This window comes from Phoxinus phoxinus (assembly GCF_949152265.1).
Source record: "Phoxinus phoxinus genome assembly, chromosome: 2".
In the NCBI taxonomy this organism is placed as follows: domain Eukaryota; kingdom Metazoa; phylum Chordata; class Actinopteri; order Cypriniformes; family Leuciscidae; genus Phoxinus; species Phoxinus phoxinus.
In genome coordinates this window covers 9,285,858-9,299,009 of record NC_136877.1, presented here as the reverse complement: position 1 = coordinate 9,299,009, position 13,152 = coordinate 9,285,858, and the positions used below count along the sequence as shown (strand labels likewise).

The window sequence follows — 13,152 nt, the reverse complement described above, 5'->3', positions numbered from 1 at the left end:
TCCCGTATTTACATTATTTTCCTTTCGCATTGCAGCGGAGATGAACGATAATTTGCTTAATAAAGAGGCCTAGAGCAAGTGTTTACTTCGGTGAACGAAAGTAATTAGGATTAAAAGCTTTTCTTAAGCGGACCAATTATGATATGGCGAATGAGGAAGCTGTTCACAAGAGAGAGAAAAAATAATAGCATATCTGATGGATGCACTGATGGGTAAAAGGTCCCGGCAGACTCGTAAATTATCCCTCCTCTGACTGACTGCACTGACCGATGTTATAGCTTCTAAACAGCCAGCATTTATGTATTTTTGAGTGTTCATATCCAACGTACTTGCATATAGCCGCTCCAAAAGAATCACAATGGTTTGTATAAAAAGAACCGGTGTCAATCTTTCGGTGCCGGTCGCGCTGTCGGCTGTTGATTCACTGAAAAGAACCGGCTCATAAGAGTCATTCGTTCGGGAATCGAACTGCATTGGTCCCTGTATGTTCCGCGCTGTACATTCAGTAGCGGTGCTGTGGCGCCGCTGAATATTCAAGAGAGGGCTATTTTAATACGGGCTCGTGTTTGCATAATAAGAATGAAAAACGTTCTGCATTCGAACGTCAAGAAAACCATTCGGTTCCGGTCATATTTTTTAAAACAGGACCGGTTCTTGGTTCCCAACCCTAGCTGTTACTAGAGGCATGTTGAGAGGGGCGAGTGGTTTATAGTTGAGGAAGATTTACTATGCGCGTGCCAGACCCCGCCCTCCTTACGGTACGTCATTGGCGAGTAACAGCGAAGGGGAGTCACTCCCCTGCCTACTTTTAATAGCTTTGTCATGTGATGGAAAGCAGTTGTAAGACAGGTGCCCTCGGTTCATTGTCAGTGAGGGGCGCGAGGGAACGAGTGGATTTTCTCTTTTGTCCGTAATTTATTTTTTATTTTTTCGTACCGTCATTCAGTGGCTGGATGGCGTGGGACAGGTGTAATCAGGACTCGGTGTGGAGAGAACTAGAGGTGAGAACTGATGTGCAACTTATTTTTCCAGGGCTGGAACACTTTTTTTTTTCTTTGAGGAGACGGAGCGCAGTAAACGTCCGAGACTGGCTTCGGTCGTAGTTCCCGTTATGTGAAGTCGACCGTTCTTGTACGATGCACGGAAGACGCGGACGCTCCGAATGCACGGGAATTACACCGGGTTGTGAGAAAGTCGAATATGTTGGCAGAAATTGTGTGTGCTGTGATTTATCTGGTGATAGCGAGTGGCTTTTCTCGAGCGGTGTCGGAGTTGAAGAGTGACAGGCTGTTTAGGATGTCTTGTCGTGGGGAATTGTTGACATGCACATGCCCGTGGATGGAGTGCGCGCTCGCTCGCTGGTAACGCAGGTGATGATGAGACAGGTATCTGCTTCAGTGAGAGAGCCACTGCCGATGTGCTGGAATTACTAATATGTATTCGCGTCAGGTATTGTACATTGAAACTTTCCTATCAAAAACATACAGTCTCGAAGAAGGCTTATTTGCATGCATGCGGAGCGCGTGCTGGATTATTGGAGAATGCGCAGGAAATCGGGGTTCGGCAAAAAAGCTGCTGAACCTCGTTTACTTTGTATTTAGCAAGACTTCATTGCGAGGTTAAGTGTTGCTCCAGTGCAATACATCAATAGCGATTGCATAGCTGTGTATGACATAGGTGTAATTAATCATTAAAACATGCTGTTCGATACATTTTAGGTTTGTTTAAACACGTGTTACTATGTATCGCTCGGCGAAATGTAAGACAACGATAATATAGCGACGCACTTTCATGTAGTCTACATTAGCTACGTTATGATTTATATCTATCTATCTATCTATCTATCTATCTATCTATCTATCTATCTATCTATCTATCTATCTATCTATCTATCTATATATCTATCTTATCTATCGCGTATTGGTTTATTCATAAAGCAGTGTTTATTCAGTATGCATAGCTGAAACTTTTTTTCTCCCTATATAAATATATCGCTGCGCTGAGGCACCTGTCTACGTTGCATATGCACGTGCGCTATTGTTATTTTCGTTTTAAAAGGTTAGTTAAGTGTCTCAGTCGGAGCATAAATCCATCTAAACACAATCAGCAAATTGCTTCTCGTTTCCAATTCTAATCATATCAGTTCCAACACAAGTAGCTATTCTCTCTCCCTCTCTCTCTCTCTCTCTCTCTCTCTCTCTCTCTCTCTCTCTCTCTCTCTCTCTCTCTCTCTCTCTCTGCATGTGCTCGTGATTAAGCGTGAGCGTGTCCGTATTTTTGAGAGGAAAAAAGGGGGAGAAGGCTTTCAACAAGATGCCGAGGCAGAAGCATCTGATGCATGTGATTGTATCTTATTTTATCATTAACCTTTACAAATGGATGTAACCGGTTTCCCCGGCGTCTATAAATCTGTGACAGCGGAAGGAGAGGATTGGTGTCATAAATAGATCTAAATCAGATACCGATGATCCAAGTGTGAGGTGTGAGAATCTGCTTTGATTTCAGCTTACTTATTGCAGATCGCTTGTTGTGATGTTACATTTGTGTCAGTATTACCGAGAGAAAAAAGCAGTTATGCGATTTGGGACGCAGTATCAGTAGTTAACGCGCGCTGATGGAATCCTTTCAACAATCGCACGAAATAAACATTTGACTGTTCACGAAAAGCATCACTCTACAGCACCCTCCGCCGTCTGTCAAAACTCTACACACCTGTGCGCACGCACAGTCTCTCTGCTGGTTTAGCTTCCACCGCCTCTATCTTACTCACAACATACTCACTGATATGAAGTACAGTATTCTGACCAATCAGAGGGCGTGTCGCGCTCTTCCCTACGACGGACCGCCCCTCCCTTCTCGCAACCAATCACAGAATTATTTGTTTTCTGGGTGGTTATGTTGTTGTGGTTTCCTAGATGCAGCAAACGCGTCTAAATATGATGTTAGGTTAGATTTATGTTTCTCTCATTTGGTTCTAACTCCTTTAGTTCGGGATAATGAAACCAAAATGAGTAGGCCTACTGGTTATTAAATTTAGCAGTGAATTGAGTAGCTTTTTCATGTTAGTTACACTGTACAAGTGGCAATTATGTAGGTAAGTTACACTCCCCATGAATCAAATAAAGGATGAGTTATTGGTGGTTACATCAGTCACACTGTGCAAATAGACAGGTGCACATTTTTGATATATTATGGCATGATGTGGCACAATTTGTCTGTTTTGCTTATAAAGACTTGATAGAATTAAGTCTGTGTCAGTGATTCACTTTTCTGATGCTCAAATAGTTGTTTTATAGAAATGTAATATTTTGCTTTCAGTGTTTCACACAATTAATTTTGAGCATTTAATGCTCAATGAAAAAAAGAGGTACAACTCCATATCTCTTTTAAAACATTGCCCCCATCTTGAATACTAAGTTGTCTCAAATGCCATAGTGCGAGGACATTTCATTTTTACATCATGTCAGATTTAGAAATACTGTAAAAATGCAAAAAAGTAAACAATTATGCCTCATTCTAAGCATAAGTATTATTATGCATGGTGCGTTAAAATATGACAACGCATCATTGCCTTAGTTTACTTATTGTATTAAAAAGCCAAAAGCAATAAAAAATATAGGTTTTAGTTTAAATAAATGAAAGCAATGTAAAATAAATCGGTTTACAAGCTCATTCCAGGAACATGTTTATGGAGATGGCTGTCAATATACTAGGTGTTGTAATGCCTGACCAGTACTGAATGATTTGTTGATCCCACCAACAGCAATGTGAAAGTTTATTTATTTTTTACTTTATTTGTGTGTGATTTGAGCTCATACAGCAGCTGCAAAGTTAGAGAGTAAATACAAAATGTTAACCAACAGTAAAACCTGTTAAAACCTTTTATTTGAACAATTCTATTATCACTGTAACTGGCCCAAGTTGTGGCTTTTTTGGAAACTAAGCGAATTTCTACATTAACACTTAATGTAGATGTTTAAAATCTTGGCAAATATGTGCTCAACTATCTCTTCTCTTTTCCAGTGTGCTGCCTTGGTTGGTGAAGACCAGCCCCTTTGCCCTGACCTGCCTGAGCTTGACCTCTCTGAGCTGGATGTCAGTGACCTCGATGCAGATACCTTTCTGGGAGGACTCAAGTGGTACAGCGACCAATCAGAAATCATTTCCAGTCAGTATGGCAATGAAGCATCAAACCTGTTTGAGGTAAAGAGGGTCATTGTGCTGCGATGTTTTTCTTATCTGATCATGCATGCTTGTCTCTTAGATATGATTCTAGCCTCATGCAGTTTATTGTGGGAGATTGCAACTGCGAGTGTGGAATTCTTCAGACGATGGGCTTGTCAATCAGTGCTGTTTATTAGTTAATAACAGAGAGTAACTTCGTTAATAACTCATTGGGAATGAGAATTCACATGTTGTCTGATAATTGGGGTGAGGTATCATGATAAGCTCCCAACCTTTGCCCAGTACTTAAGGTCAGTGTTTGTACCTTTTAGTACAATCTTGGGCCAGAAGCACAATTTATGGCTGTTTATATGCACATTCCTCTTGATGTTCGAGATTAATGGTCAGTTATAATAGAGTGCGACAGTGTTTGTCCACTTTTTCAGCGACCTTTGTATAGGAGTTATAAGCCATGACCAACCAGCTAGGTAAATCACATCCCAAACTTTGATCCGAAGCAAAACAAATATATATATATTTGAAAATCAGAGAAAAAGACAAAGGTACAATAACTTCACATGACACATTGGGAATGACATGATCAAATTAAAATGATGCACACTAACATTTAAGCAGTTTGAGAGCATGATTCATTTGCAGTGCTTCATGGGAGCGGGTGGGTGCTAAAGTAGCCTATTATTTTGGTGTGATTTGTTTGTTGCAGTTTTCTGATTTATGGAGATTTCAATGTAGGTAATGTAGAATTGCACTGTTGAACATAGTCTTAAAAAAAAAAAATTTGACAGCTTCGACAAAAGTATATACATTTCACCTCGTAGCTCACAGGTATGTCTTAAAAGTACAAAATCAATTCTCCTATGCCTATGGAGAAAATTATTGACATTTTGTGCAAATTGATGGAGAAAATATGCATATCATGCATACTAATATTTAAGCAATTTAGGACACAGTGTGTCTATGGGAGTGGGTCGACGCCAAAGGGTTCTTTTGGTGAGATATGCTTGTTGCAATTTTCTGATTGGTGGAGATTTCTTTGCACAATCATTGGTAATGTAGGTTTCACCAGGAATTCCACTGTTGAACACAATCATTTTGCTTCAACAAAAGCATATTATAACTTGTACCTTATATCTTACAGGTCTTGAAAGATGTATAAGTTCAAAATAAATTTCCTTACGCCTATGGAGAAAATTAATAACGTTTTTACTTATAGAAACCCTATAGAAAGACTTAGTCACTAACACTGTTGTAGTTTATTTTAATTATACAACTGGTCTCATATCTGAATCATTACCTTAATCTAGATGGTACACTTTTAACCGGCTTGCTCCTGTCCTGGGTTGTCATGTTGAAAAAGGGAAGAGGTAAAACTTTAAACCTGTTGCACATTTGCGCTTCTTCGTCACTGACAAAGAAAGCAAAGTCCATAGGGAAAGAAATGAGGCGGCTAAAACAAAGCAGCACTGGCCCTGGCTAGTTCATTGTCTTATCTGGGAAGATAGAGAAGAGAAATGATAACGCTGCATTGCTTTGAGTGCTGGCAAATATAGCGCTGGGTCTGTTGCGTGTTTTGGGGTTTGGTGATGTTGGTGTGATAGGGAATTCTTCCACATTCCTATCCTGGACAATGTGGTGAGAGAATGATTTTATGGGGCCCACAATTACGAGTGCCAAGCAACCAGATAAAAAATGAATACTGTGTGTGTATGTTAATTGACATGTTAATAATTTACATGCATTACTGCTACTGTGATAGAAGCATTTTTGAAATTCGTATAGATATAGAATATTTTTGAACGTTTGCTCTTTTTTTGTATACCCTTATTGTCTGATTTGAATTTTTAGTGGCGACGGAATAAGCACAAGGTGCTAAAGCAGCTGATCCTAGTTCAGTGAGATGGGACGTGAGGTGTCAATAGTGATGAATGTGTGCATTGTATATGCATTTCCAATACTAGCCTATGTGGGTCAGTACAGTGCCCAAGAGCAGAGTGAAGACAGGTTAATGAATGGCCAGCTCTTGTGTAAAGCTAGTTGGCAGAACTTTTTCTTCCTCCCCCTGCACTCACTCAAACCCCTGGCAATGTTTTCTTAACCTGTCTGACTGCAGTGTAGTTAATGGGTGGCCTGGTGAGTCCTCTGATGTCACACAACAAGCAGGCCACACAGAGGATTTAGAGACTCACTCAACGCGCCTGTGCTGTCTAGGGTCTGAGAGAAAACAAGGCCATTTTAATGATCTAAAAAATGTACATGCACATAAGTTAGGGTACGTTTACATGACAACGATATGTTTAAAACGGAGACGTTTGAGTTGTCCACGTACAGACGACACCAGTCAAAACGATCCCCATTCACACGGATTCGCAAAAACGACTAAAAACCCAGTTTTCCTAACCCTAACCCTTATCCTTACCCTTACCCTAACCTGCCATTAGATGGCAATTAAACACTATAGACTGAACATGTAATATGCATGTGCATGACGTCATCGATTTCAGAGATTTGCGTTTCAGTTGTTTACACAGAAACCGTTTTCAAAAACCGGCACTTTGAAACCCGTTTTCAAAAGTTTGTGTTTTCAGGCACCCAAAACGCTGTTGTCGTGTAAATGAACGCCAAACATTTTTTTTACGCTTTGCAGTTTTACGCTTTTATTTAAAAATAGTGTCATGTAAACATAAACAACCCCTTAGTTTCAAGCAGGGATCTCCAACCCTGCTCCTGAAAAACTTCTTTCCTGGAGACTTCAGTACCAATCCTTCTCCAACACACCTGCCTGTCATTTCCAAGTAGCCCTGAACACCTTGATTTGCTGGTTCAGGTGTATTTGATTGGGCCTGGAGCTGTACTCTGCAGAATGGTAGCTCTCCAGGAGCAGGCTGTGTCCAAAAGCTTAAAAATGCTGCCTTTTGGAGAATGCATTCCAGGGTAGGAACTAAGGCTAGCCTCACATCCTGTCCCCTGAGATACCTTCATCTGGGGTGTGTTTCCCGAAAGCATCGCTCAACGAGTCGGTGTTCGAAATCATAGGGCGGCAGTGGTTCATGTAGGTTGTCTACAAACCGAAAGGTTGGTGGTTCTATCCCCGGTTCCACCTGACCAAGTGTCGAGGTGTCCATGAGCAAGACACCTAACCCCAGCTGCTCCCGACGAGCTGGATGGCGCCTTGCATGGCTGACATCGCCGTCGGTGTATGAATGGGTGAATGTGAGGCAATATTTAAAGCGCTTTGGTGGCCATAGGTCTGTTAAAAGTGCTATATAAATGCAGTGCATTTACCATTTCAAAATCATAGTTCTAACGAACATTCGCAAATACCATCGCAAACTTGTGTGGTTGGAGCGACAGCTCTCGACCTGTGGTTATAAGCATAGTTTTTTGTTTTCATGACATGTGGACTCAATAAATTCTTATCTTGAGCCAAATAAACAAGATGACATTCAGCACAATCTGTATCTTTTATTTAGAATACATACACGTCATTTGCGTCTTTTAGTTGTAAAAGCGTCGTATTTTAAGAGTGTGCATGTGCATACGTGCTCTAGTAGCCTACGTAAGAACGAGCCTAGATTGAATGTGGAAATTAAGCAAAATAAGTGAGAAATAATTGCAAAAAAAAAATCTAGCATTAATTCGATCTCAAACAGATTCATTAAAAGAAGTTATTACTCCACCACGTGCGTGACATCCTAACCAACGTGGTTAAACAATCAATTTGCGACAATACGATTTCGGGAAACAGTCGTGACTAGCTACTTGATTTCTTCAACGATGCATTGTACTGTAGTAGTTAAGCAGCGAGTTACGTCATTGCACGGGAAACACACCCGATACATTTTTGAAGGCAGCATAGAACTGTCCTTCGCTGCCTTTGATATCCCACAATCCAGTGCTTTCTATTCTATGACAGCTGAGCTAGAAAAATAAAGATGGCGTCTGAATGTTGCGGTTGGTGGTCAGTTTGTGTAAATGTACGTTTTTGACCAACCAACTTGATGTCATTTCTAGCGAGAAATTACTATTGTAGTAATTAAATATTTGCTTAGTTATCACCAAAAGCTCGCTTTGTTGTCGATAAATCTCCACGCTGCCTCAGAAGTTTGTCTGAAATCAGTTTTGTGAGGTATACATTTGTACGCAAATGCTTCCTGCAAAGTCATTGCCTGATGAGGCAACAAGTCAGCTGCCTAAGTTTTCAGACTCAGTCTGTGCATCTTTTGTTGAGTATCATATTTGTTCTGTCAGGCATTTATGACTCCTATGATGTAGGACATGTCGCTCATACTCGAGGAGGAAAAACGTCTGAGCCAAACTGAGCAAAAATATGCCATTTTAATGCTGATATTTATGTGGCAGAAAAGTAAGATGAAATTCAGACGACTTACATACATAATCATTTGTCACTCTATATCTCCAATAGTATGTCTCTGTAAGATGATATTAAAATAGTTATTTTAGTTTTTTATTGTGGGAGGCAAAACGTATAATGCTGTGCAGTACAATGATGATTGAGAGATGAACAAATAAACATTCCTCAAAGTGGCTTCAATCCAGTAAATGTTCATCTTGAAATATTACTAACAATATAAAAGTTATTTTTACATTTATTAAAATTCAGTTAAGATTTCACGTGCCACAACCTGAAGGGGGACTATTTACAATTATGCTAAAAGACCTTTTACTTGCTAAAAAATTCATAAACTATTGTAAAGCAAAATGATTACACACTATCAATCAGACGATAGGCATATAAATTAGATTTTGTAAACAGGTTTTTCAGCAAAGTTTTGATTATGGTGATAATCTAGAGGAATTAGAAATTTGCATATCAAATATGATATGGCATGCGCATTTAAACACACGCTTGCATGCGACAAAGCTTCTCTCACTATAATGATTCATTATTTCATGTCTTCCGCTTTCCTGACATTTTGTACATGATGTTCCATTATTGCAGGGCCGTGTGGGGCAAGCCGGCAGGCAGATGAGAGTGAGCGATAGCAGCGGGCAGGGAAACGCAGCCTAGAGATTTTGTGTGACGTGACGGCTTATGCCTTTCAGTGGCAGTTCAGCCCTAGTTATCAAGCCCATCTCAGGGGCTAAAATGGATCTCTGGAGGTGGGGGCCGACAGGCAGCTCGCTTTGCCCCAGGGAGAGGGCCTGACAGCACGGTCAGCCTGTCACCGGCAGCCCCTCTCTCGGGAACAGGGCCGTGGGGAGGTTAGAGGCACTCACTCAGACATGTAAAACCATGTTTTGAGTCAAATATATTTGCTCTTTTAAGCATTAGTTGAAAGTGTAGGGCTGCTACATTTGTATTGAGCCAATTGTATCCACTAAATGGAACATTTAGTTCTCATGCGTAGTGATAAATGCGAAACTGTGCACAAGTTTATCATACAGGATGTTATCTTACCTTTTTTTCAGGAATTTTAAAAGCAAAATCACAGTAGATAGCGTTATTTAGGATATTTTAAACACATTTCATGGCAGATGCTTTAGTATCAGGCTGCTGTGACAAATATTGTTAGCTTTGTGCTCCCAAAACAGTGCTATACAGTGAAGGTAACGTCATTAACACCACGGCACTGATAGATTACCATATTTGTATACTTTACCATGTTATGTAATTTTATTAAATTTAGGCTATATGGAAAAACGTGTCTGTGGCGAGATTTTTGCTAAATAAGATATTACGCTGCTTCTTGCTCGTTTCATGAAACTTTCAAAGGGCAATGTCAAATTGATTGGCACTAAAAGCTTGTTGAGTTTTATCCGAAATAGACGTGAATCTGGCAATGTTTTTATTATGTTGGTGGTTGTACATATCTCACCGGCTCAGAAATGAAATGCCCAGTGAGTGCGCTAAAAGGTTATAATGCTCTATTGCGTTTAGAAATAACGTACCAACTAAACTAAATCTTAAACCGATAGTGTTCACCAAAAAAAAAAAAGTAAAATGCATTTGCTGAAGAAACCATCCCATTTGAGCTTGTCTTAGATCATGACTTGTGTTTCACGTCACTGCAAGGAAGCAGTCAGGTGCAATGCTGTACCAGGTGAGCAGCAGAGCAAGTTTACTACGTCAGAGAAAACATTTAAAAAAACTTGGAGTTGGTTATGTGATGGAAAAGTCCAAATGGATTAGTTTACAAATCATGCACAACGTTAATGTGTTGAGGTCATTAGAACCATGCAAAAATAAGTCTTTATTAATAAATAATTCGCCCTCTAATCATGATTTGTGTGAAAAGTAATAAAGGTTGTTGCTGTTGTACTGCCCCTAGTGTTCATTTCAGCTGGAAAACGGCAGTGAATTGTATTTATATGTATGTTTTTTGGAGTTTTGCAAATATATAGATATGAGCCCATGTTTTTTTTATTACTCATAACAAATAATTACTATTTATTTTAATTTATACTAGACACTTTCAAAGTACAACATGGTATATTTGTCCAAACATGGTGTTGCTGCCATATCCAAAACACTGGTAAAACCATTTTACATTCTGTTAGTGCAGAAGAGTGTATAATCAAACTAAATATAAGGATTTGCATTAAGGCATTAAGATGGCTTGATGAGGAAGTAAAAAAAAAAAACTTTTTTAAGCCGTCAGTAAACGAGTAGTCAAGTTTCAGAATAACTGATCAATTTTCAGCCAATAGTTCAATGTAATTCAAGCTGTTCTCTGACTAAAAAATGTTATAGGGGTTTATAATGTCGCCTTGATCCCCCTCTCATTTGATAAACAGATGACCGGAGTGTAACATGCTGTCTTTTTGATGGCCTTTAGCTCTGAATCCTGGCAAGAGTTCTCACTGTTCTATCCACTGCATGGACAATGTGTGGAATGGAACACTCCCTGACTCCAAGTGATTGCCGCTGCCATTTATTTTAAGGGCACTTGACAGCTAGTCAAAATAACTCCCTATTTAAGCCTGTACTGTATTAGGTCATCCAATAAGGGCCGTGTGGTCGGGTTGTCTGATGTTTATATCCAAACATGAATCTATGCCGCCAAGAAGTGTTTGAAATTACAACTTGGTTGTGGGGTGAAAGCACTGGCTGTGCTTTGTAAGGTGAGTGCAGTTACTGATGACCGGTCAAAATTTTGACCAGACTTTGACCTAGCTATAACTGGTGAGTCAAAGTGTGTGTGGATGTCTAAGTGTGAAAGCGACTCCGCAGATTAATTGCTGAAATAAATCACAGGCACACTCAAGTACACACATTCACTTACACATAAACGCATCCATGTAAACAGGTCCTATTTGCTTCTTGCTTGTCTAGTAATTTGTAAATCTATCAAACAGAAACCTAGAGCAACAGCACGGAACCGTGATTGATAAAATCGGCCAAATGTACTGTGGGCTTACATCTCTCAGAAGACAGAAAAATGCTCACAAGCATATCCACGCCAAGACACACACGCACATGGTGTTAACGGTGACTGCTGATGGCTTCGCATTTTTAATTTGCAAATTTATGCTGACATTTGAAAACACACCATCAGTTTAGCTGCACAAGTTCAGCTGGGCCAAGCATATTATCATTTTGTGCTGTATAATATGATTTCCTCAAGTGAACACTTACATGCACGCGCATTCATACACATGCACCACACTTTGACTTATCTCCCGACCGTGCCTATCGAAACGAAGATGTTTTTGCATGTTGTTTGGTGTCAGCCTCCTCAAAAGCACCACTAAAGTTTATTTTGTCATGTTGTGCCCAGTGTTATTTTAGAATCATTTATAGATTATAGTATTTATTCATATTTTAATTTTAGTTGAAGTCTTAGTAATTTTTTTACCATTCATCTCACGTCATGACATGAGAAACCAAATTTGCCTTGATCTTTTAGTATATAAGAGGTCTTTGTACCATTAAAACGTCCTGCAAGTTTCATAGCTTAAGACGTCCTCCCCACTATAAACTAATCATTTATTTAATCAAGCTCTAAATACAGCTCGTTCTGGATCCATAGTAAGAAGTGACGTCACGGTACGAAGTGACGTACCAGCGTTTGCATATGACCGCCTCCAGGCACAAGACAACTACGCTTAAAGCGCAAGGCAACTACGCTCATTTTGTATCATTGTCACGCCCGCGCGCTGCGCGCCTCACAAGTGTTCAGTCGACGGACAGCGAGTGGGTCTGTGTACAGGGAAATTACGATGCCACGCAGATGTGCTGTTCCTGGCTGTGGACAAACATCTTTGAATACGCTGCGAAAGATCCAGTCGTCAGGGGAAAATGGATGCACTTTATTTTTTGCGGATGTCTCAGTCACGGCAGTGTTAGTTTAAGCGTTTGTTTTATACATTTGAAGGATGACTGTTTTGAGAACAAATCCCAAAATTATGCTGGCTTTGCCAGAAAACTGTTGCTCAAAGATAAGTCCTTGCCGACTATTCTGGGCTCAACAACGACGACGCAAACTGTAAGTAATGTGTTTAAAACTTTAAACTACTTTTTAAATACGCTGAATCCGCACAGGTTCTGGCTGGGGGCGTTAATAATTGATGCATGCACTGACGTTAGCCAATCATAACAGTGGGCGTTAACACTGAACTCTTAAAGGGGAAACACCCCCAAAACAGACTGTTTGAATCAGAGGATGAGAAACAGGGTGGGAAAAGGTCATAAATCACTACATTTTAAAAGTTTTTTTGTAAAAAAAACTATAGTAATACTATATTTGCACCTAAGGGAACATAATAATAAAATAAAAAAAAACATGTCATGACCCCTTTAAGTATTTTAGGTTTTATTCGCCAATTCATGAGCTCCTTTAAGCAAATAACTAAAAGTAAATGGTTTCAGTTACCACAAAACCACACTGGTTTTGTCAATTGTCAATTTATGGTTGTTTAGGATGTTTAGTCAGCTGAAAACTAAATTAATTCTGTTGCTTCAGAGTGAATCTGAAAGGTTTAGTGCAGTGGTTCCCAATCCTGGTC

General features: G+C 39.8%; 1 protein-coding gene across 7 annotated transcripts in view; it reads left to right on the top strand.

The window, feature by feature from the left end:
- The first annotated feature begins 811 nt into the window (after positions 1-811).
- The window catches only part of ppargc1a (peroxisome proliferator-activated receptor gamma, coactivator 1 alpha), a 46,158-nt gene continuing 33,817 nt past the window's right edge, over positions 812-13,152 (top strand). For 6 of the 7 annotated variants that reach the window (XR_013795821.1, XM_079596428.1, XM_079596425.1 and 3 more), the window contains exons 1-2: positions 828-1,001; positions 4,024-4,203. Coding sequence is in view for 6 of the 7 variants with exons in the window: in XM_079596428.1 (XP_079452554.1) it covers positions 954-1,001; positions 4,024-4,203 (228 nt within the window). In the remaining variant the exon portion in view is untranslated. Of the gene's footprint in view, positions 1,002-4,023; positions 4,204-13,152 lie in introns of all 7 variants that reach the window. The other variant, XM_079596426.1, reaches the window with a different exon arrangement.